The sequence below is a fragment of the Dermacentor andersoni genome, chromosome 1, assembly GCF_023375885.2.
Source record: "Dermacentor andersoni chromosome 1, qqDerAnde1_hic_scaffold, whole genome shotgun sequence".
Classification (NCBI taxonomy): domain Eukaryota; kingdom Metazoa; phylum Arthropoda; class Arachnida; order Ixodida; family Ixodidae; genus Dermacentor; species Dermacentor andersoni.
In genome coordinates, this window is record NC_092814.1 from 80,831,603 (window position 1) to 80,854,429 (window position 22,827).

General features: G+C 42.3%; 1 protein-coding gene across 2 annotated transcripts; it reads left to right on the forward strand.

Annotated features, from left to right (window-relative positions):
• Window positions 1-175: 175 nt before the first annotated feature.
• Window positions 176-22,092, forward strand: par-6 (partitioning defective protein 6). 2 transcript variants are annotated; one of them, XM_055061640.2, is made up of 5 exons: window positions 176-402; window positions 9,450-9,545; window positions 11,781-12,006; window positions 14,634-15,043; window positions 20,930-22,092. In XM_055061640.2, the coding sequence occupies exons 1-5, from the start codon at window positions 337-339 to the stop codon at window positions 21,191-21,193; spliced, it is 1,062 nt and encodes a 353-aa protein (XP_054917615.1). In that variant the 5' UTR covers window positions 176-336; the 3' UTR covers window positions 21,194-22,092. The 2 variants fall into 2 exon arrangements, with proteins under 2 accessions (XP_054917615.1, XP_050049988.1); XM_050194031.3 differs by lacking the exon at window positions 9,450-9,545 and having other exon boundaries at window positions 178-402.
• The last annotated feature ends 735 nt before the right edge of the window (window positions 22,093-22,827 follow it).

The window sequence follows — 22,827 nt, forward strand, 5'->3', positions numbered from 1 at the left end:
AGAACTAAAAGAAAATCGAAAATGCTTTTGATATGACTTAGGTTCAATAAAAGCTCCAGTTTCATTCGTTTTAACCGAAAAACCATTGAGAGTGAATATTTTTGTTTTTACTTTTGTGCATAAGTGTGATATTCAAGGAGCGCATGCCGAGAGCAGCAGCCGAAGCAACCTGTGGACCTGCGGTATGCGATGACGACATTTTAGCTCGAGAGGAAGTTTGTGTGTGTGTCATGGTGTGTGAGCATGTCTGTCGACTTTTGTTTATAAAGTTTTAATCGCGAACATTTGTTGCGCTACAGGACATGTTAGTGTTGTAGTCTGCTCAATGAACGAGCAATGTCCAAACCGCTGAAGAATTTGCATCATCACCAAAACGGCAGTTTTCTAGAAGTAAAAAGCAAGGTAAGTTTCAGTGTGTTTTTAGGCCTAATTTGGCAGGTGCTGTCTTCCCCTAATTTCATTAACGGTGCGTCGACGTTATTTGTTTTCTTGGCAACCATAGTGTCTTGGTAAACTCACTGCTGTTGTGCCTTGTTGTTGCTACAGGTTGCAGTGCGTAAGTATGCGTGTGCAAATCGTGTATCCCTAACATCAAAAGTTTGCTCTTCGGACACGATTACGTCAAAACAGGGTGACTGTCGTGATGTTCCTCATAGTGTGTCCGCGATATTGGCGCATTTAATAAACTGACGTTATAGTACGAGTAAATAGGACGAAAGTGACATAATGCAGCGTGCTACAGTTGTGTCATGTCGTTGCTGCTTTTGGCGGCATTCATGTAAAATCCTGACCTGCTTTTTAGCACGGTAGTCCTCTATCTCTGGAATGTTTTGTCAGTCGAACGCCAAGTGTGGGGAATTTCGAAGCCGTAGAGCCCGAGCCTTGACAGCGGAAATCATCCGCTGATCGGAATGTGTGCTTTGTAACGTAGACTTGATGCGTGAGAACGGCACGCCTTTTTCTTTTCCGCTCTTTTTTGTTTTTATTTTTTTTCACGGGTGGCTGCATCCTTACCGAGCTCCGGGTATGCATGCAAATGAGTTCAGCCCATCTTTTCATTTTTCGTGTCGGGACGACTTACATTATTTGTGATGATGGTGCCGCGTGGTTGCTCGTTTCGTTGCCTTTTGTGGCGCAGTCAGTTTAATTTGCGAAATATAAATTGAGACTAATGGATTCTGGCAACTCTCACGTTCTGCGGTCGGTACTAACTGTGAATGACATGTCAGTTCACATCGGAAATGGACACATTGTGCACTGAAAATTCCAGTCGTGCTATTGTACCTGTATTTGAGTAATGTACTGGCATATATGGTTTCAATAAAACGAAATTCAAATGAAGTAGTTGTCTACAATTCTTTAGGGACGCAGTGACGCCGGTGTTCTAAGGGGACAGTCCACAACTGTTAACTGCTGCTCACAACTGTTGACTGCAAGCAGCGAACCACTTGTAGTGCAACTTGGACTTGTTCATGGTTTTATTAACCTTGTACTGGTCTTCTATATTGTCATGTGCTAAAATATTCCTGTCATGAAAGTGATGTTCATAGGAATCTCATGTTGCCTACAGATTTTTTTTATTCGTAAATTGTCTTTAGTATGAATCATTCCAAAATGGTAGTGTTATGAAAATTAAATTATAGGCTTTTATGGTGCTTCTTATTTAAACATATTTCAGTGGCATGAAATGCTTGAGTGCTCAAAAACTGAATCAAATAAGGCCCTGTTTGATTCAGTCTTTGACTTGAGTAGACAGTGTTTTCTCATTTCGTTCTTTAGCACTTGCTCATTGAGAAGCAATATTACATATTAAAATTCCATGCTTGTCACAGCTGGGTTTCAATGATAAGTGGCTATTGCCTAGCTGATTGCCAATGGCACTTTATAATTTTCCACTATTGAACCTTATTCATATGCATCCTTTTCACAGTCTACTTCAATTGTAGGGCATGTTCTTCAGACTAAACATAGCTCTAGAATGAGGCAAAAGAGTGTTTAACATATATAGGCAAGTTTTGAAACTTTAGAATACTGTTGAGTTAAAAGGTCTGTTAAATTTTGCATTTTAAATTATGGGAAGTGATCTGTACATGTGTCATACGCTGCAAATGATACTTTTTTGGGATGTGGAGTAGGGCTTCTGCCATGCCGTGGTTGTTGCATATGGACAAGGGTATGTGAATTTTTAAAACTTGCAAGTAACGAAATCGAATATCGTGCAATTCTATTAGATCCATGAATCAAGTAGTAACTATCCGAAAGTACAAATATTTCTCATATACTTTTTGTCGTCGACTGTGCATGATCAAACATGAAAGTGAATCAAAAATGCAATAGTCCTCATTCCATTCATAGTGGACAAAACATACAAAATCATGCTGCATTGCCCAGGCAGCCAATATTTCCAGCTAAACCCAATCACTCAAAATAAAAGGTTTAACACTGCACTAGGCAGTGGGTATTGTGGTAATATTTATAGATGCCGAACCTGTGTCCTTTAAATGGATTAAATCAGAATAGTTTATACAATAGTGGCACCATCTGCCACGACAATTTGAATTGAAGAAAAACTGTTTTTCTCTTTTTCACCCTGCAATTGCCATAAATTAGGTGCATGTTCGGTCGCAACAATATGTACAGATCTTAATCGGTTCACAATGTTACTTTTATAAACTCCATATGGCAATGCATGGCCGCAGACTCTCCCATGACCCCCGAGTTTGCAAACAATCTGCTTATTTGTTCCTAATGCTCCCTTTGTGCTTTCAATATAGCATGTTGTATAATGTATAGTGTATTGACATAAACTTGCTATTGTTAATACCAGGTTGTGTAGATTGTTTGATATTAAGGGTGAGAAAGGTTTACATTATTTGTAAACTATTTGATAAATACTCGATTCAGTTTCATAAACTGCTATTCACACACCCCTACATATATGGCAAATGGTTGCCTTTCTCAAATATTTAAACCAGTCTTTAATTTACAACAAAATACCAAACAGAGCAGATAGTGATTGCTTTCAGTGCTATTGAAATTAAAAAAAAAGGCAATAACAGTTTCATCAATTTAATTTAAAACTCATTTGGCCAAAATATTTTAATATTTGCCTTATTGCTGAGAAACTTGTTATAAAAGATTGTATCAATTTCTGTATCCATAATTTCCATGAACTAGTATATAATGATTTGTATTATTTGTGGACATTTGTTCTTTCATTACTTGTTCCTGTTTGTCTCGTTTGCATTTTCCTACAGTCCTCATGCAAAACTTATGTCTAAGAGCCTGTGAGGTATCTGTGTAAATGTATGTATTAAACCAGCAGCAGTGATGGTGCTTATGTCAAGTAGCATGAAACACAGCTCTTAAAAGGCTACCAGTTATTGCACTCCAAAAGTGCAATAATAGGCCAAGGAGAATGCAAAAAGAACTGACACATAAGAAATTATAACATATCTCCGATGCCTAAAAATCCAAAAGTGCAAAAATAAAATAAAAAGTCTGAAGCTTATACAGGCCAGGGAAAACATAAACAAAAGGAACAATGTACTTCTCCTGCAGCCTAGTTGCAAAGCCTTTCTATTGTATTCTCTTGACAGATACCCACTCTTCACTTTTTGCACCTGCACGTGATTCCATGTCACATTCTTTTTGTCCTCGGTTCCATCCAACTCATTTGGAATGCAGCACATTTGTTAAATGTTGCAAGATGAGTTTAGCAGAAATGTGACTCCATGGGCCCTTTATCCATTTCTCTACCTGGCACAGTTTACGCAATGTTGGGTTTAGCTGGTGCTCTTCCTCAGTCGGCAATCAGTGTAGTGCCTTCATAGCCAGCCCTTAGATAAATTGTGGCATCAAGTGCTTGGAACTAACTTAGTCCTCAAATCTTGACTGAGACTCAAGTTTTGCCGTGAACATGTTTTAAAAATACCAATCGACATAGATTAAAGTAAATTTGACATTGAACTTGCATAACGCAAGAAAATCCATGGAAAGGTATTCCTTTTCAAATTTTGCTCACCATGAGACATGGCAAGCTGCAAACAAACAAGACCTTTGTGCACATCACAGAAACATTCATCTATAAATGGCCTTGCTGCACCATACTGTGCCTGCTCCTTCGACAGCACTATTTTGGGTTGCTGGCAGGGCATGCTGATACTGCAAGGAGCTTCTGAAGTAGAACCCCCCAAGCCCTGTCTATAATCTTGTGTGTGTGAGGAATAAGCATCTTTTTTTTAACACTAGGTACATTTGTAGATGAAGCAGAAAACAGTTCGTACACAAAGATTAGCCGAAAACATGTAAATATATGGGGGGAAAGGGAAAGCAGAAGGATCTTGTGAAAAATGTGTAAGACACCAGGCTTCAGAAGAAGTGGCAAGCAAGAGCCCCTGTAGTTTCTTTACTAAATGTTGCTTCATGTTTGTCAATTAAGAGGGGATAGTATATATGCACATTCAGCCAACTACTCTGAACATTTCTTGCTTGCGCTAATATTTCCTGTTAGAAACAACCAACACGTGTTGCTGGTGTTGATGTGGAATAGCGGTTCCTGGGGCAGGTTAAAAACATTCATATCATGTTTAATACTATTATGCAGAAGAAACAACAGTGGTGGAGGCGCTATGCCAACTGATGCCATCCTCTGCACCAACCTTCTTTGGAGCATGAATTCCAAAAGAAGTTGCTGAAATTAGCAGGATGGATTCCTTCAGTGGCAACCACATAGCCATAGCCATGTAGTGGCTGGCATTTAGCACATAAATCCAATTCAATTTAATCCATCTTAGCTGCAACCTAAATAAAACTTAGGCACACAGAACATGTATGTTTTATTTATTCTATCACATTGAATGAAATGCGAATGGGAAGAAATAAACAAGAACACCCCTTACAGCTGATTGCTTCAATGTCGGATGCGTGAATGAGGTATAGCCCACTGCTAAGTGTGCTCTAACCCCAATACTAAACTTCTGTGAATTTATTGCCTGAGTGTCATACACAGCGAGGAGTGTGGAAAGGGAAACCCGCCTTTTAGTTCGCTTTCTGATAGTCACATTTTATTCCGGTGTGGTTGTTGGCCATCGGAAAATAAGCAGAGGTAGATGTTTTGATGTTATTCAGTTACAGTGAAATGTTTAATTCAGATTTCGTGGGAAGGGGTGGAGTGTCAAATAATAAATGAACAAATCTTGACTGAAATAGTGTGCACACATTTAATGCGAAACTTGGGTCTTCATGCTTCACTTGAGCACAATAGCATTATGAAATCCCATCTGTGAGTTATGTTATGGTCTGCTCCCACTGTCTGCCTACAGCTTCGGCCGCCTTATGTCGACGGGGTTGGTCCTGTTCTTTCGTGAAAGGGGCCCTGCGACCATTTTATACCTGCCAAGTTCTGTGTCACAATGTGTTCCTTGTGTTATGCCAAGGTGAAGGCAAATAGAATGACAAAATTGAGGTGGTCAAACAAGTTATTGAACTTATAAATTCAAAATAAAAGCAAACAGAAAGAGGCACACCCTTTCACATTTCGCTCACATATAGAGGACTTATACCCCTGTCACACGGGTGCCCGCGAACACCGTTTGTCTTTGTGTCAAGGGAGTTGCGCTCCGTGTCACTTGGTCTCCTTTGTGTCAAGAAAGTTAAATGGACATTCTGGCAAAGGGAGTTTGGCAGTGACCATTACGGCTGGATGGTGTACTCGTTTCCAGATAGCTACAGCTGCGAAGAAAACCACGGTAATAATATCATCGGAACTGGCTCACTTACAAATTATAGCTTTTTTATTTTAAGGACATAGCACCTGTACCCTCTACACCAATGCTTCACCATGCCATGCCGCATGGGGAAATGTCATTTTGCCGTTTCATTTGTTTATCTACTTCATAACTCATCTGAAAGCAATTGAGCTCACCGCAAACAGATGCACATGCACGATTACACAGCACAGTATCGCAGCTTGAAGCGCACCGGTCGAACAATGTGACCCATGCCAACATTACTATAATATCTGTTCTAGTAATGTTGACCCATGCAGCCCACGCACGAAAGCAAGAGTGCAGTGTGGCCAGCATTGCTTTCAACTTCGCTATGCTTGGAAAACGTCTTGTGGTAACATACAGCAAACTTTCTCGCTGTGATTTTATTAAATTACATACTGCGTATAAAAAAAAATTACCTTTAACGGCGACTGTATATGTGAGCAGTTGCACCCGAAAGTAAGAGCAGCAGCACCATTTCTGTCCCATGCAGCGCCCGCCAAAAGCTTGCATTGTGCCGTGTAGCACGGCTGCAGCTCCATTAGGGAGTTTCATGTGAATGGAGTTCGCAGCTTACATCCCACAGTACCAGAAGCTTCTTCGCATTGCGACCTCCCCTTAGTAACCTTGGTTGATATGGTGGCATTCTAGTTAAGGCACCTGCAGATGCACCTTCTCATGCGCAGCCATTGGATGTTTGTCAAAAAACATACAGAATGAACTTTACCCACTGTTCATATCTACATGCAATGTGCAAATGCTTATTTTTGCATATTTCAAGTGTAGACAGTTGGACAGCACACCTCGTGTAATTCTTCGAGGATTGTAGCAGGAATGGCTAGGCGAGGACGCAGCTACTATCCTCGAAAAATGAACCAACTAGCCCAGTTAAACACCCTTTTGACCTAGTGTCAGTTGCAAATGAAGTTAATTTGTATTGCACAAATGTTTGTCTTCTTCATAGCTTTAGAAAGCATAAAAGACTTTTATTTTTAATGTCACCATTGTAGGTGTAGGATAAACACGCACAATATATTCATGCCCAAACAATCAAAACGAATAGCATAAGTCATGTGCATTCGCGCCGCATCCGCTGCTAAATATGGTTGATGTAGGACGCTACAGTCGGCGTAGAAATTGATTTAAGAATTAGATTAAAATAATAGCTCCGATTTCGGTGCTTTCATTGGCACTGGAGGCATTGCCAAGTACTGTAGCAAGCAAACGTGGAATAAAACCAACATGCATAACTTGTTATGCAAGGCCCCTTTAACATCACCTTGTGACATTTTACCGCCTTCATGTCGGCTATACAAGTCTCATGTTTCTCAGGTTTTCTGGCCACGAGCTGCTCCGTGGTTTCAGTCTGGTATTGCATTTAGACTTGGCATTACGCTGCCTCTTCTCCACCATTGTAGGAGTGTTGCAACATTGGTTGTTGTGCTATTATCTGGAAACCATTATAATAAGTCCTGAAGGCAGAGACCAAAGTGTACCGCCACTAACAAGTTGACCAAAACTGTGCAAAGCAGAGAGGTACTCCCCACAGAGTGGCAGGATGAGGATTTTTCATGCCGCAGTATGCACGGTGCGAAGAGAACAGTTTAACTTCTGCCACTCTTGTCACATGCCTCTCTATATCACACCACCCACTGCTCCTTCCCTGTTTTCTTGCTCTCAACCCGCCAGTTGCTCTGTCAAGGACAGACCTCCCTACATTGCCGAAGGCCAAGTTTTTAACTGTATAATGCAATCACGTTCAAATCCCCTACCCTCGGTTCTATGATTACCATAATCTGCGTGGAAACTGCAATTTTCATCAATGATAAGCATTCACAATGCTGAGAGCCCTGTGACATCTTTCACAATGTGGTAGCACCACCAGCATGACTTGCATGATCAGTATAGATGTGCTATGGCACACACTTCCTTGATTTCGTCGCCAGTGAACTGGCAGGCAACTAATCATTCTTTGTGATGTTGTAGGCAAGTTTGTTGCCAGCACGCAGACCAAAGTATAAGCACCCTTTCATCTTCAGTCACTTTTGCTATGTTTGTGACATGCAAGCTTCACATAGTTTCTGCAACCATCACTGTGGCAAATGCAGAAGAACCCTTAGTCGCATGAATAGCGATCATGCAGTTCTACAGGTATGTGGCCAATGTACCATTACGCGTAATGCAGCACATAAGAAAAAAAGATAAGCACAAAACATTTTAAATTATACTTCAACAGGATGCTTGCCACCGTTAAGTTTATTCTTTTCCAATTGATTGTGCGGGTCCATACTCTGCCACTTTGTTTCCGTTTCACGTTAATGCTGCTTTTGCTTCACACATTTGCAGTGCTTCGTGCTTGCTGCGATTAAGGGCTTCTCTGTGTTAACCAAACACTTCCGATTTAGCAAACATATGTCATTGAATAATAAGTATGTTTGGCAAAGCTATATAACAAGTAAGAATTATCTGATTTTGCTAATGAATTAAAGTTGAATTAATGAGCTTTTACTGTATAATGCATATCTGTGCCTGTTAAAGGGATGCTAAAGCAAAATATTAAGTCGAGCTAGATCATCAGAGTATTTGTCTAAAAGTCTATCGTCATTTTCTGTGTGTCAATATATAAATTTCTTGCGTAGGAAATTGCCATCGAAGGTACCACTGCTGCTGCTTAATTTGAACTGCCTGCACCAAAGCAGAGGACTTGGGATATCTCCATGTTTTTAGTAGACTCTCTATTCAGCTCTATATACAAAGTGTACTGCTTGGCAGGTGCAGGTGTTCATCTTGGGTGGCTCTGCAGCTCTGCTTGGGTTCAGGTTTCTGGTTACGGCCCAGCCACAGCTGGGAGGGTGGTCAATTGCCACAGGTTGCTGCTGGCCATTGTAAATAAAGCAAAAACAGAAATGCGATGCCACTCGTAGTGGTGGGTCGTGGCCGCCCTTTGTGCATCAGAGGTACTGAAGGCATACATGAGGTACCATAGTCAACAGATGGCGCCACCTTGATTTTCTATTTACATTATTTTCTTGCTTACAAGAGTTCTGTTTTCATTATGAAGGAAGAATTCGTTATCACAGAAGCCTAATCTTTCAATCTAGCTTGACTTAACATTTGCCTTTAGTGTCCCTTTAAGCATTGATTAGACAAGGCATACCAGCGGCGCCCATGATCATGTGTTCAGTTCATGGGGCTGTCATGCAGTTGGTTCATATTACGTTTATTTGATACAAGACCAGCTGCCAGAAATATTTTTTAGCCCAGCTAATAACTGGTTGTGACAGAGAACTCTTTTTATGTACCATTACAGCAAATCATTCGATCTCTTCATTCATTCAACATTCATTCTCTGAAAATTAGAACAGCACAGCACATGCTCAGATGTAGCTTCAACTATATTTATTGACCGTTGCCCTTGTTTCTTTGTCGTCTGGATATGTGCCGCACAGTGCTCAAAATGTGGGGGATGCTGCATTTCAAATGACCTGTCTCCTTTTGAGACACGGGCAGCCAGCCGTACATGTGCAGCAAGTGTTGTCCGTATCAGCTTTAAGGAACTCAAAGAATGCCTTTATACTCAATTTCCATTGTGCCAGTGTTGATGCAGTTAGGCTTCTTCTTGTGACAAAATGCTGTTACTAGGGCAGTTCTACAAATTTTTTTTTTTTTTTTTTTAAGGAAAAAATTTGGCACATGGCAGGCACTTGTACTCCTGCAGGTGTGCGCCCAACAGAAATCCAGGCATACACACATCTAACATTATTAAAGAAAAAGGTACTTGTACTCCAAATCTCGGGGATGAACAATTAAAGTTACAATGTTGGCTTGGGTCTTTTGCTGTGAAAAAAATCTATTTTAAATGCTTTTCACCTTGTTATTACCCCCATAATGTGTGAAGAGATGGATGCAAACAGTGTGGAAAACTAGCAAATGCTTTTGGCAGTATTGGCTCACCCTTGGCATAGCCTTCTACAACAGCTACTGTAGTGCATCAGGTTAGGATTATCTTAACATCAGAGTTGTTTGACGCAGTTGCTATGGTGTTAGGCTGCTGAGCACGAGGTCACGGGATCGAATCCCGGCCACGGCAGCCGCATTTCGATGGGGGCGAAATGCGAAAACACCCGTGTACATAGATTTAGGTGCACGTTAAAGAACCCCAGGTGGTCGAAATTTCCGGAGTCCTCCGCTACGGCGTGCCTCATAATCAGAAAGTGGTTTTGGCACGTAAAACCCCATAATTCAATTTTTTTTTTTTTGACGCAGTTGCACAATGTCAAAAGAAAATTCTTTCCCTGCATCCTGCATGAATTTGACTAACATTAAGCTTTATACCATGTTGCTCCAAGATAAAAATTACTGCCTTAAAATGCTGAGGCCTGCCCCAAGGTATTCTTGAAAGGATTGTTCTAAGTGGTTGTAGAAATTTTCCTAAGGTTCAGGTTAATGGAACAGCAATTTTATCAGCAGTGTTCACAATAATATAACTTTCAGAGTGCCCACTTTACTAGCATTCAGCACGCCAAATCTCATTTTGTTTTGCAGTGTGCTACTGCAAGGTATTCTCGATCATTCACTTCGGAGGATACAATCACTTTCGTGAGGTTTAGAGGGACAAGCACCAGACGTATCTGGTGCTATTCACGCAACATCTCGCAAAAGTGATCATATGCCTCCCCTAAGTTGAACAACCAAGAATATCATCCCAGTATTGTTGAAAGACACTATGAAGCAGGCTGTACTTGCTGAAGGCTAATCATTTCATCCTTTGCATCAGAGTTTTAGAATAGGAGAAGCAAACATTTCGCATTCTGATTGTTATACAGGCCACTTGGTTCCCAACAGGGCCCAAGTAGAGTTTGGGTTCTTGCATACTCAAACTGCTGGTATCCCATAATCTCAAGCTGTTAACTGACACAGGAGCAATTCAACAATTGAGCTTCACTGCATCAAGCACTCAGTGAATGGGTCAAATGTTAGAGAATGCTAGTTCTGTGACACACATTACTGAAGGCTGTGATGGTTGCTTCACAATTGCCCCTGTTTGCTTTTTCCCGTCTGTCTTTGGGCAGAGCAATAGCCAGCTCTACCTGCTGTTGGCCACCACCTCAGCTCACTCACCTCTGCACCTCAAAACTTTGCTCCCCACAAGTCTGTCCATTTCGTTTCTCTAGGTTTTTTCCAGCTTAGCAGCAATTTGCCGAGCTTGATATCCAGGAACTACCATCATGGCTCAAATATGGGAGACACTGCTAGTGTGCCCCAATTACTTTCCCACACAAAACATGCTTTGTATTTGTTGGTTTTATTCACAAGTATAGAATCCTAATTAGTGTTCATGTGATGTGCATTGCTTGGCAGCACTTAACATATTAGCACAAAGTTTTGCGTGGGATATAATCGGCAGCACCCTCCTTTCCTTCCACCTTTCCCTATTAATACCGTCATATGTGAGTAAAGCTCCTAGCAGTTGGCTAGTGCTTCAGCACTCTTGTTGGTGGCTGTAAGATGAGCAGTGTGAAAATTTGGGCTAGTTAATATTTTTTTTTTAGCAACAGGAGGGGTATGAATGCACAGGGACAGATGTTGAATCACAAGTGCTAACTTTAACTGTTTTCTTGTGCAAGGGTACTTGTTAAATGGTAGCATTGGCAATATAAGCTAATCTGATTTTGTATCTGTTTCTTTACCCCTGTTGGCTAAAGTGAGACTCCTTTCTATGTTGTTTGATGTTCACCCAAAATTATTGTTGCACGTGTGCAAGTTCATGTATTTTAGAATGTCATTTATTAAAGGCACCAAGCCATAACAAATAATAGTGTTGCCAAATAACATGCAAGTGCATTTCAATATGGGAAGGAGAGGTCTGGTTTTTCAAGAAAGTGTGCGTACTGTTTGTCTTTGCATGAGTTGGGAGATAGTTCACACAGGTGCAACATACCCAATGAATGATGTCCTTGAAGCAATGGCCTTAATTCAAAATTCCTTACTATTTTTCTTTTGTATTAGTTCGATGCAGAATTTCGTCGATTTTCGCTGGACAAGTCGGAGCTGTCTCGATACGACGAGTTCTGTCGCCTCATAGAACGGTTTCACAACATCTCTGAAGTGCCGTTCAGCCTCTGCTACACTGATCCTATCCATGGCGACCTCCTGCCCATCAACAATGATGAGAATTTTGCACGGGCTGTCCAGTCTGCAAGGCCATTGCTGCGGTTACTCATCCAGCGAAAAGGTGCTAGAAGCACCTGTGGTGCTCTTATCATTGCAAACCCGGTTTTTGTTTAGTGGTTTGGGTGGCCGAGGGTGAAGGAGAAAAAGTTGTGCATTTGGGTGAATTGTGCTAGTTATTAACATTTCTGACCTGCAGAAGTAGCTCCTAATTTAATTTTGGGGTTTGTCTTGTCCACAATGGTTGTTTTAACCTTGTTGCAAATGAGTTCGGGCCATTTTACATGATTGCTTTGGTTATGATTAGTTATCCGACAAGGTACCATAAGCTTTAATTGAAATGTGAACAGGAAATAACTGATCAGAATGCCTGTTACATGTGGAAGTGCGATGTGTAACTGATTACAATTACTTCAGTCAAAAATGTGATTACAATAACCAATTACTGCTCCGTAAAAGTATAATTAATTACTAAAATTTAATTTATTACATCTATGTTACTTTCCTCCCACCCTTCATTATCATTGTGCAAACAGTAAATTGAACATGCTGGCCTGGCTCTTTCAATGTGTCCTCTGCAGCATTTCTTGTTCGATTTTCTTCTTTTTTTTTTGGAGTGTGTGTGTGTGTGGACATTAGCAGTGACACTGAAAAATCACTATGTGTGTGCTGAAGAGAATTAAAACAATGTTGTACCATATGAACACCTTGCACACAAGATTTGTGGATACTCCGTGCTACGATCGGTGCTCGCGTCTGCATTTCCTATGAAGCGTAGCACTTCATTTTTGCTAGGGCACAGAGAAGGCGATCTTGTTAGGGCCAGTAAAGAAGGGGGAAAAACTGTCTATTGGTGATTTCCTGGCATCACTGACTGAAGTGGCCATCACTATTGAGCCATAGCAACACAGGTACAAATTGTCGGCCGAGATCTGGTGGAGCATTAAGATCTGTCTGAACATGCGCAACTGCTAGGCTGCTGCGTGGTACGACTGTGGGCATTCTATTGTAGTTCCAACCAAATTCTAGTGCTCAAAGCTGCGTCACCTCTTACAGCTTGTCTCGTCAATAAAGTAACTGGTTACAACTAATTTTGTTGCTGAAAAAGGTAATTCAATTTAGTAGCAGCACTGAGTAAAAAATGTAATTGATCAATTTCAAAAATACCAAAGAATTCATTGAATACAAGTAATGAATTACATGGAATTTGTTACATACACGTCTGCTCTGTAGCCAGAGAGGGAGAAGTAAGCTTTATTACAAGCGTATTAGACCCTGGCAGGGGAGCTAGTGTGGAGCCCATGTGGCCACGACAAGGTTAGCCCATTCTGCCAGCATGACTTGGCATTTTGGGTCATCAGTCTTGATCCTACGCTCCCAGGCCTCGAGCGTGGGAGCCTGCCGAAGAATCGTTCTTGGTTGGGGGTTGGATGGGCACCCCCAAAATACGTGATCTTGGTCTGTGGTTAGTGCTTCGCAGCGCCTGCAGTTAGGTTTAAACTCTTGCTTAGAAATTTCAGCCAACTTTTTTGTGCTTAGCACGAATCAAGTCTGTACCCGCCGTAAAATTGGCTCTGTAGCCAGTTTTAAGCAATGGTGTAGCTGCAAGTGTAGGTTTCCGAGTCTGAATTAAGCCAATGTTAAAAATGCACATAAAGCTGGAAATGGAACAACGCATTGGAGCAGTTTTGGAATTGTTTGCATTTAAATTTGTGCTTATAGTACATTGCAGTTAGCCTCAGTTTTGCGTGCAAAATTTTGCTCTGAAATAGTTTTAGGGGAAGTAAATGATCTAAGGAATCCAGTCGTGTGGGAGTTCCTTCTGTCTTTTAGATTTTATTGTGATATAAAAGCATGTGCTCGCATGCAAATCTGCATAATTAATTTATTAAACTTCATGTGCTGTTTACAGTGGCACATGGTGTATCTTTTCCCCTTTCACTGTTAACTCGCTGAGCCCATGTGTACATGCTACATGCTTTTGTCTTAATGCAGGTGTGTCATATGGCAGGAACACAAGGAAAGATTTGTCAGGCTTGAGCGACAGAAAAAGGAATCCAGAAAAAAAAATACTAAAATTTTAGACCACTTTTTTGTTTATTGTACCAAGTAAAGGCTAGACCTACAAGTTCTTTTTTGCTTGAACAAATTATGCAGCTTAAGAATACCAGTTCGTTAAAGCATTAGCCATTATGAAATTTGCGAAAGCTTAACTTTTAAACCTCAAGTTTGTGCATCCAGAAAAGCTGGACCCCATCTATTTTCCCCTGTTTTTGGATGGCAGTTTGTGCTCTTCAAAAAGAGCAAATGGTGTGATTTGAATTTCAGAAAGAAACTTTGTATAAAAGCTTATTATCCTTTTGGTAAACTTGAACTTCATGTCTTATGTCTACAAATAGATGACATGCAAATAACTTTGAAGTAACAAGTTACTTTTTTCAGTAATTAGAACTCAACTCAATGAATTTTTTTGCCAGCTTCTCAGCTGCTTCATTGCACTTACTGAGTAACTTGTATGTGCCATCAAGCATGCCGGCCTTTTTTGTCATGATGCAGTGTCAAGAACTACGGTGTTGATGTTCACATGTGTCCACATATGGCAAGAATAAATGTTTTGGATAGGTTAGGAGTAAGGGTAGCCAGGTTAACGATTCAACAAACTGATAACATAATTGACTATTATGTGTGCAGGGGACAGCCGTGAGGAGCTGAATGGTTTTGGAGGACCAGGAGCTAGCCGCAAAAAGCGTTTTCTTGGCCAGTACCTCTTGCCAGCTGGTGTGCGAACAGCTCGACCTGCCCTTTCCATTTCATTACCTGAAGATTTCCGCCAGGTGTCATCTATTATCGACGTAGATGTGGTGCCTGACACCTGTCGACGAGTGCGCTTAGTGAAACATGGTTCTGACAAGCCTTTGGGGTTCTACATTCGGGATGGCACCAGTGTGCGTGTCACACAACATGGTCTGGATCGACTGCCAGGGATCTTCATTTCGCGCTTGGTGCCTGGAGGTCTTGCTGAAGGCACAGGTCTCCTGGCTGTCAACGATGAAGTATTGGAAGTTAACGGCATTGAAGTTGGTGGCAAGACATTAGATCAGGTATGGTTGCTCTGTCCAGTAATATTTTCTTTGCATTTTATATGCCATTATGCACTGCTTAACTGTACAAAAAGCAAAAACATATTCAGTTTTCTGTGTTAAAACACTGCATGAAACATACTAAAGAAAATATAGGTTCCCTTTGCATACGCTACTTCACATTATGTTTGTCTACAGTCTGATGTTTGTTAATTTGTATTCATTTGCTTTTCTGGCCAAAGAGAAAGCATTCTTGGTGTGGAGCACGCACTTATTTTTTAAGTGCAGTGCTGGGCTCTCCATGGTGCCTCCACTCAATGAAGCAGAGTGCCATACTGGGGCCCTATAACGTAAAACTATTCCAATATGTTTCTATTCCAATCTTCTGATGTCCAATTTGCGTAACCACCGACGCAAGCACCGGGCGGTCACCCGCAGGGTTGTCTGAACAGACCAATCAAACGCTCTCCTCGTTCATAGGAGGTCACTTTTGTTTGCTTGAAAAACGAATAACATTGCCTACACTGAGCGGCTTGTCGTATCTAATTGGCTGACAAGAGGCGAGGAGAACGCTCAAGTGGAGACGGATTCACTGGGGCAGAGCCAGTGCACTGAAAATCGATAACCGGATGAAGAGGGTGGTGCCGGCGTCTGTGATTGGTCGGCTTTCCTTTACTTAGATTGTGGTGGCTGGTCGAAAATCTTGGCGTCATGCAACGGAAGCTTAAGAATGACTCTAAAACTGATCCTCAGCAAAGAAAAGTTGGCAGAATGAGGTGGTAAACGTGCTGAAAGGGCTCGAAAACGTTACACGGCCACGCAAGAAGTTTTATTATACGCAAGTACACCCACGCTCTCTGGCAGGTGCGAGGAGCCATCTTTTATTCCTTTCGGAACGAGGCAGCCTGCGGCTATTCCGAAGAAAATTCAGTTATGTTCGGCATAATAATGCATCTTTATCGCATACACGTCACTTTGATGCGGTGAGTTTGTGCGGTTTTGTGACGTCACATGACAGGCAGGTGAAGTGGGTGCAGCCCGAAAACTTTTTACCAATAGCCGAGGGCTAATGGCGAAAAAGGGTCTAATCAGAAATAACTGTTTTTCTTTTTTCTGTCAAATCATGCATAATCAGTGCGTACACATCATATCAGATGGGGAGGTATCGCGGTTTTCGTGACGTTGCGTGACAGACAGGTGAAGTGGGCGTGGTCGAAAAAAGTTTTTGACCAATCGTGGAGGGCTGATAGCAGAATTGAAATAGAAAAGTTTGGGATAGTTTTACATTATAGCGCCCCTGGTGTGCTGGCTCTGTGTGACGGTGAAGTGACCTCCCCTACACACACACGCGTCCCTGTGCCACTGATAGAAAAATAGAGGAGCACACTCTTTATTTGCTTGTTCGTTTCGACTATGTTGTCTGTATAATGTATACAGAGGACCACAGCTGTGTCACTGCTATATTAGCGGGTTCTTCAACAGTTTCAGTCATTAGTGGAATTGCAAATGAAGCCTACCTTCATGGAGTAGCTCTATATTTTAGTTGAAGACTGGACCTCTGACCATGCACCAAACATAAACTGTGCTTATGTTTAGTTGTGATCAATGTATGGCCGTGTCCACAAGTGATGCACAACTATCTAGTACAATCGATACTGCACCATGGATTAGTTAAATCATACAACTTAACCCACGTAAACAGGCCAGATAAACTTGATGTCTTGCTGTTCCCATTTGCATGAAGTGAGTGTTACATATGGTCAATTATCGCAATACTTCTGGTAATGTTGCCAGCTAAGAAATAAGAAACTATCGATAAATTGCACTGTCAATGGCAAACTATTGCAATATTATCGATAGTACAAGAGTGCTAATTTGGGCTACTAGTTGGTTGTAGATCAACATATTGGACAAACAGCACAGACAACACAGGGTTCTCTTGTCTCATAACTCGCTGCTTTAGTTGTCTTTTTTGTGGTGTTAGCTATCTTTCATGCTTCGCGCCGTTTTACGGCATATATTTCCATTCCTCGAATACAACCACCAGCTGATGGTCAGCCTATGTTGTCTTCTTATAGTCCTTTTGTCTGCGCTAGTACAGTACATTGATACGGATAGTACTGTATATAGCTTCATAGAAAAATGTTGTAATACTATATTTAAAAAACTATCGATACTATCAGTAGTCAATTTACTGATCATTTTTCATCAGTAGTGTCTGCACATTGTCGTAGCCAGCCTATGCAAGAACTTGTGGACACTAAATCTTGTGGTGACAATGGCAATGGTGCTGGCTCTAACAGTGAACTGTTGCTATGCTGTCAACGTGATTCGTATCCAATTGTAACATGCAGGTAACTTTCGGACCCATTTGCATGGAAAAAAAGGTGCACATTAGAATTGAATAAATGTGGTAGCATAATTGGTGTCTCAATGACGCATAAAATATTTTCTCTGGGTCATGCATAGACATTTAAAAAGCATACAAACTGGAAACATATGTGCATAAACAAAAGAAAGGCATAATTTAGTGACTCGTAGGGTTAGAGAGGTGGAGCAGTGGGAATATGGTTCACCAATAGGTGCTCTGTCCAAAGGTGAAGCCATCATTTTATGTGTGCTTGAACATTGTGCCATGGATGAGGTTATGCGATAAACTATACAGAGCTTTCATGCAAAAATGTTGCCAATGAGGTGACAAAATTAACAAATTGTGGGGGTTTTCGTGTAAAACATGAATAAAGTGTTACAGTGTTAGTACAGTGCAGTCCACTTATAACGATATCGAGAAAGACGAAAAATATGATCGTTATAACCGATGATCGCTATATCTGGACTGCAGTTATAAAAAAAAAAAATTTAAACCCGTTTGCGCTCTTTACCTTTGCAGCTCTGAACTCGAATTCGCTACTTGCTCTAAAGAATAGATGATGTATACAGTAGGCCGTGAAAAACAAACTTTATTTCTAGCGCCAATGACCGTGTGAAGGATTAGGCGCGCCGAAATAGTCCGAAATCTGCACTTGCTTTTGCGGCAGCTTCAGCTTCACAACCGCGGTGTGCGTGGATTCCAGCTGCTGCGCGAACACTGGCGGCAATCTTTTAGCATGCATAAAATCAATTAAGGAGTCGATCGACGACAGTGCACTTTGCGTGGACATCGTGGTCGGGGTCAAGGAGCCACTGTCGATCTCGTTGTCACTGTCGCTGATGCCGTCGCCACCGTCGCACAACTTAGCGTCTGTCGAGACAGCACATCTTCGGCGATCGCCTCGTCGGTGACCTCATCGCAGAACGAGGCAGCACTGTCTGCAGTCAAAAACTCCTCCTTCGACACACCACCTGTGTCACCAGTAGGAACGAGCTCCCAGAGCTCGGTTATGTCAGCGCCTTCCACCGGGTGGGTCTCAGCGGGTTGGGGAAGTTCGTCCTTACGCACAAAGCCCGCCTTCTTGAAGCAATTGGTGATGAACCACTGGTAAAGCACCTCTTCAACATCGGCGTACAAAGGGTCTCTAACCCCTTTTCCGCTGATCGGAATGGCCGCTGATAGCTCCTGCCTTCACAATCGCGGTGCTCCCGGAGGTTTTCAAGATGGTTGATATCGTTAACTGGACGAGCTCATACTTCTTCACGAGGGCGCTCACCTTGAAGCCGCATCGAGAGTCCTGCAAAATATCCATCTTCGTGTCAAGCGACACAGCTTTGCGCTTTGTCGGCGCCATCTTCGAACTGGGTTGAACCGTTGGTTGCACGCTGCTTCGGTGGCGTTAGCCTGCTATCGCGAGAGAGAGACGCGGGACGGGCGCCACCGCGCCGCTTTGCTTGTCGCTTCCTTTTTTCTTTCTTTCGGAGCGACTGTGGACGCGCATGAAGCAGCTAGCGCCATCTTGTGGCGTGCTGCGCCAACGTTGGCTGCGCCTACTCGTGCGCGGGCGGGGCGAGACGCGCTGCGCGCTAATGGCGGCAGATACGAACTTACGGAGGTAAACATCGCCTCGCCTCGACATCGTTCGTTTCAGGGAACTAAGCAACGCAAACGTTACGATTATTTGGCACGGAAAACGCCGTCCAGACTGCAAAATTTTGATCGTTATATCCGATATGCGGTGAATAACCTATCGTTATAAATGGTTTTTTTCCCCATAGACCTAATGCATAAAATGACACTCTCATGTCGACCCATCGTTATAACCGATATATCGTTATATGTGGTATCGTTATAAGTGGACTGCACTGTACTACCACATAGTTCAGGCAGTGTGGGTGTTAATACATTTTGCCGCACAAACATAGCACAAGAGCTAAGTATGTGCAGTTTGCATCAAAGCAATACAATGTGCATAGCGGCTCATACTGTCTGCAGAAATCTGTATGGGCTCTCTCTGCACAGGGGCAAAACATGATGGGACAAGCTATGGGGTGCCAGGATACTAATTTCATGATGCCAAGGCTCTTAAGCCCTTAACTGCCGATGACGAGTTAACTTGTCATGACAAGGGTTGCACTACCTTGTAATTTTTACACATAAATAATACACAATGTCTTTTGATATTTCTTTCAACAATAGCAGTAAAAGTGCTATAGGCATTCCTGATATCATATCTTTTAAAGTTTATCATGGCAGTTAAGGGGTTAAAAAATGCAACAGGCTTCCTGCTAACAGACTACAGTAAAACCTCGTTAATATGTACCTGTTGAATAAGTAATGGCTGTTTAAATATAGTAGTCGCCATCAATTCCCTACCCTGCCACCGTTGAACTTAGTATTGGCTGACCGCTTAAGCCATAGTCGCTTACTGCCTGCTATATGGTTAGTGCATAGTAGTACTTACTTCTTTTTTTGGCATGTATAAGTGTGAAACCGGCGAAACGTTGTGAGCGCAGGCCATAGATAGTGAAATTTCTGTGCACGGGCCTTTTGCGGACTGCAGTCTCCACTGATAGAGACATCAAAACATGGTGGTCATAATGTTTCCTACTACCATAGCTTCTGGCACTTCCATGACGACGAAGTAGAAGTGGATGATGGCCCTTCAGTATCCGACGCGGCACATGCGTCGACCGCCATAAGAGCATTCGCAGAAAAGTGGGGCATGTTGGAGAAACTGGCTCGCAGTCTTGCAGAGTTTGAGGAGTCTGTCGCCAATGTAAGGCTTCCACAGCAACAAGTGAACGTCAGATTTTTTGCTGTCTGCTCGCAAATAAAGCTTGTCTGTGTGTGTTTGAGTGCGAATTGGGACATAGTTCTTTTCTCTTTGGTAGGTGTATAGCCGCTCATCTGCCATTGTCAGTTAATTGGTACCTCACTTAGTGCATACCTGATCCACGTTCCCTGCCAACTACGTATTAACAAGGTTTTACTGTATCATCTCAAGTCAATAGAAAGAACAAAAGAACCCGATACTTTGCACAATACGTCTATGCACTGTGCCAACATTGTGCAGCTGCAGCCAGCTAGTTCTAAGGTGGTGCGGTCTCCTTCCAATCAACATAGATAATTTCAGAAATCTTTCTTAAATATTTAGGCCCAAATTATCTTAATTAAACCTTACACTGGAACATACAGTAAAGTATTTCTCATGAGAAAGATTGAAGGGTTGACTTTGTTCTACATTTTCACAGCTTTTTTGGATTCAGACAGTCGTAATGTGGCATGCAACCACTTCACTGTGCTGACTGACCCACACATCAGTGATTTGTGATGCCACATGACCACTGCCTGTAATTACTGATGTAATCAGTGAGCCTGCTTTATTACCAAAGCCTTGCTGTGCATGTTCCAGAAAATGAGACTTGATTCCATTTAGTTGGTCAACAGCTATGTTAAAAAGACGACTTTTATGTGAGTGCTTTTTGAAAACTTCATTTTTGTTCAGTCTACTTGAAGAGTGTGTTGCCATGCAGGTGACCGACATGATGGTGGCCAATTCGTCCAACTTGATCATCACAATCCGTCCAGCCAACCAGTGCAGTGTCGGCACACTGCCTCGAAGGGGCTCCTTTGGTCGCTCTTCGCAGATGTCCCATGGCTCTCACAATTCCAACCCATCTGTAGTCTCAGATGACGATCGCTTGGATGAAGATGAAATCAGAGACCATACAGCTGGATTTGAGGGCCTTGACGAAACACCTCCTCGTAGCACCCATGACGGCGTGATCACTCTTTGACGTGTGCCTTGGCACAGACCCATTTTCAGGGACTCTTCCTCTCTCTCTCTGTCCTGTTCAGCCACTGTGGTAAGGGGCTCTTCCTGGTGCCACAGGCAGAGCCCCTTCCCCGTCTGTTTTAGTTGGAGGGCATTGGCTGTGAGGCAAGTGTTGCAGCCAGCCCAGAGGGTCAGCCCATGTACAGGCTCACTTGCCCAAGCCTTCCCAAGAAGCCATGAGCAGCACTAGGATTCCTGCATCCTTTCGGAGGCAGCTGCATCAGGCAGCTGCTATTAAGGCTTTTTCTGTTTTAGGGAAAGACACTATACAAATGCATACCATATATATATATTTTTATACATTAGACAGGCCCATAAAGGGACGTGTTGTGCATGTGTGGCATTGCAGTATTTTTTTCCCTGCAGTGTGTATGAAGCCTTTTTTTTTTGTTTTAAACAATGCTGACTGTTACTCATTTTCATAAATGATTTTGTGCATAGGTTACACCATTTTGACAGCCTCTTGCTGCACTGACCTTTTTATATGTTGTTATTGACGTTGCCTTTTCTCGAGTTCCATAGGTGCGAGTGACATGTGAATTCTTTTTTTTTCCCACGTGATGAATCTTGCACATCTTGTGCTTGTGCTGACACTTTTTTTTATTTTACTTTATTTTGAAATGGACTTTACATGCTTCCTTTGGCACGCTTTTTCTCGGAGCTCAAGTGCCTTGTAAAGAAAACTGTGCATCCAGAATTCTTCCACAAACATTGACTCTGAAGGCAGGCCTTCATAAATGTGATTGCATGGTTTTTATGGCAAACTCTGCATTCCAGGACTTGCACCAAACATTCCTTTTTTAGTTAGTGACTGTAAAGTTGAATTGCAGGTAATAAAACTTTGCTACAAGATGATTGAAACATGGCACAGTCATTTACCAGTGTTCATAAGGTGTAAGTATTTGCTCATTCATTTGCAGTACTTTTGTAATGGTTTCCCATGAATGTATTGCATATATATACAGGGATTGGAAAAGTGAAATTAGACAATACACTGAAGTAAGAAGTTGGTGCTGGTGCATAATACACATTTGCTGCATGATAGAGAAGCTTTTGGCGTGAAATTGTGCTGACACATTTGTATGCAAGAACCGATTTTAACATCGCGTTACAGTAAAACCTCGTTAATTCGGATTTCACGGGACTGAAAAAGGTGTCCGAATTAACCGAATGTCGAATTATGATCCTGTTTCTATATTGCACAAAAGCAGTGCGGAAGCTGGAATTCTCATCATCTTGCGACTAATTAGCGCTCGCTGCGGCGAAGGCCTCGCGATTTTCGTCACGCGCATTTTCATCTGAGACTGGCTTTTCACTACCGCGTGCACATTTCGCCAGTGAGCTTGTCGCTGTCCGCGATGTAACCGCTGCTCCTCATCCTCGAAAGCGTGGCAAAACGGAACAACTGTTTGCCGCAACCGCGTCCGCTGTCGACGCGATTATGGATTGCAACTACGCAGTTAGGAAAGCACACGCGTACCGAGTCAAAGTGGTCAAAGCGAAACTACTGTTTGCCGAAACCGCGGCTGCTATCGACGCGATAATGTATGACAGCTACGCAATCGTGAAGGCACGCGGCCAACGCGGTGCTATGCA